Source organism: Alligator sinensis, unplaced genomic scaffold (genome assembly GCF_000455745.1).
Source record: "Alligator sinensis unplaced genomic scaffold, ASM45574v1 scaffold260_1, whole genome shotgun sequence".
Classification (NCBI taxonomy): Eukaryota; Metazoa; Chordata; order Crocodylia; family Alligatoridae; genus Alligator; species Alligator sinensis.
The window spans coordinates 1,286,786-1,288,844 of NW_005842431.1; the positions used below are offsets into that span (position 1 = coordinate 1,286,786).

At 40.7% G+C, this 2,059-nt stretch overlaps 1 protein-coding gene across 1 annotated transcript in view; it reads left to right on the forward strand.

Annotated features, from left to right (window-relative positions):
- Positions 1–2,059, forward strand: part of GNAO1 (G protein subunit alpha o1) — a 204,675-nt gene that overhangs the window by 196,797 nt on the left and 5,819 nt on the right. The window contains exon 6 of the mRNA XM_014523006.2: positions 1,467–1,620. Coding sequence (XP_014378492.1) covers positions 1,467–1,620 — 154 coding nt within the window. The remainder of the gene's footprint in view (positions 1–1,466; positions 1,621–2,059) is intronic.

Genomic DNA, 2,059 nt, shown 5'->3' on the forward strand with positions numbered 1-2,059 from the left:
TCCCTGTTTGCACACTGTACAAGTCATTTTGTGTGTCTAAATACAGGTGGGCTGGGCCACATCCACCACTGAAAGGATTTAACAGATTAGAAGTACGTAGCACTTCTCTTTCTCGCTTATTGCCTGTGTTCATTTTAACGTCTGCTAGTCTTGTATGAGTGTGAGTGGGATTGGGATGCACTATCCGAGGTGCTGCCAATGACGAAAGCCAAGAAAGCAGTCTGGTCTATAGCCTCATTTGCCTTTGATAATCCCATGACTCTTTGGGTGTGCTTCATCCTCATTATGCCTGCTCTCTCTGCTATCCCGTTCCTGGTTGGGAGGCGGCCACGCAACCGGCGTGTGCGCTCCAGCTTCGGCCTCTTGCTCCAAACATCACCAAGCCTCAGCACCTTCACAACTTTTCCTCGGCCGTCTGACCTTATCTAACCAAACAAAGGCCAAAAAATGAGGTTTTGAGAGACCCACCAAATTTGGCAGGTATGAAGCTTCTCTTGAACCAAGAAAAAACAAGTTAAGAGTTGAAAGCAGCAGTGGACCATGACACTACTGGTTGACTTTGCCGTGAGCTCTTTCTACCACCATAGACCACGTGGCAGACTTTGCAACTTCCTAACCAATACCTTAAATTTCTTATGTTTTATCTGTTTCCTTTCTTTTTGTCATTTACTGCATGATTTATAACCAAAACACACTGCCTTCTACCTCCATGCGTGTTTGAACTTTTAACTCTTTTATTGGCAAACAAGCTAATGTTCTTCCATGAGGCATGAGCTAACACTATTGGGTTAGTCTGCTGACTAGTAGTCTGGTTGTTTGTAGGTCCCCTCCATTATGGTTTTCTCTTTTCTTTTTTTCTTTGCTAGATGCTTTTTATCAAGCCATCTTCAAATAAAATCACACTAAAAAAGTCCTACAAAAACACCACACTAAACAAAATAACAAAAATGAGGCAAAGGTCACAGCAAGGTCATTGCCAAGAAGTTGTCACTTACTGCCTGCTTCCAACTCTGGATTAATTCAAGGAACTCACCAGTCCTTGGTTAATGTGTCAAACCAATTGTGTGCCACACACAAAAGAAGGGGAAAAATTTAATGAGAACATTTTAGAAAATCTGCATGACCTACACCAGCACAGATCTGACTGAAGGGCAGAAGTAGCTTCCCCATACATGCATGGTGCATGATGATTTATATGAGCTGACAACCTTTAAACTACATGCTATTCAAAATAAACAGCTCTTATATAGTTAAATACCCTTATGTTACTAACTGTACATAATAATCATAGGGATTGCATCTGTGTATGTATATGCTCACCTGTACGTATACATACATTTATTACATATACTGTAGATTTTTTTATTTTTTTCCCTCTTTAATTTAGTTATTTTAGATTGCCCTACATGTTGAATATCACATAGTCACTATCTTTGCCCTGATGTGTCCTCTCCTTTGTGTTGCAGAACCGCATGCATGAATCACTGAAGCTGTTTGACAGTATCTGTAACAACAAATGGTTCACAGACACATCCATCATCCTCTTTCTAAACAAGAAGGACATTTTTGAGGAGAAAATTAAGAAATCTCCATTGACAATCTGCTTTCCTGAGTACACAGGTAATGAGAAATTTATGGAATCTTTGAAACTTATGGACCCAGTAATGTTTAAAAAAGTGTGTGGGGCTTGGGGTAATAGGAAAAACAGTGCCTCTTTTATCTTGGTCCAAGGTTTGTCTTAAACTAAGACAATAAATGTTTCAAGCCTGCAACCCTTAGCTAAAACTCCCTGAGACTTCTGTGAAAGTTTTCTTTACATAAAGGCACTAGACAGACCTCCCATTGGCTGACAAAGATACATGGCCACCATTACTAAATCATCAGCATGGGTGCCACCAGATGACACCTGCGTAGCAGTTTCCGCAGCAAGATCAAGAACTAAATGAGCTTGGTGTGGTATAATGTCATCATTGCTGTTAGCTGGGGCAATTTGACATAAGTCTGAGGAAGCTGGGCTGTTTGTCACAAAGTGACAGGACCTTAATGAGTATTGTGGTTC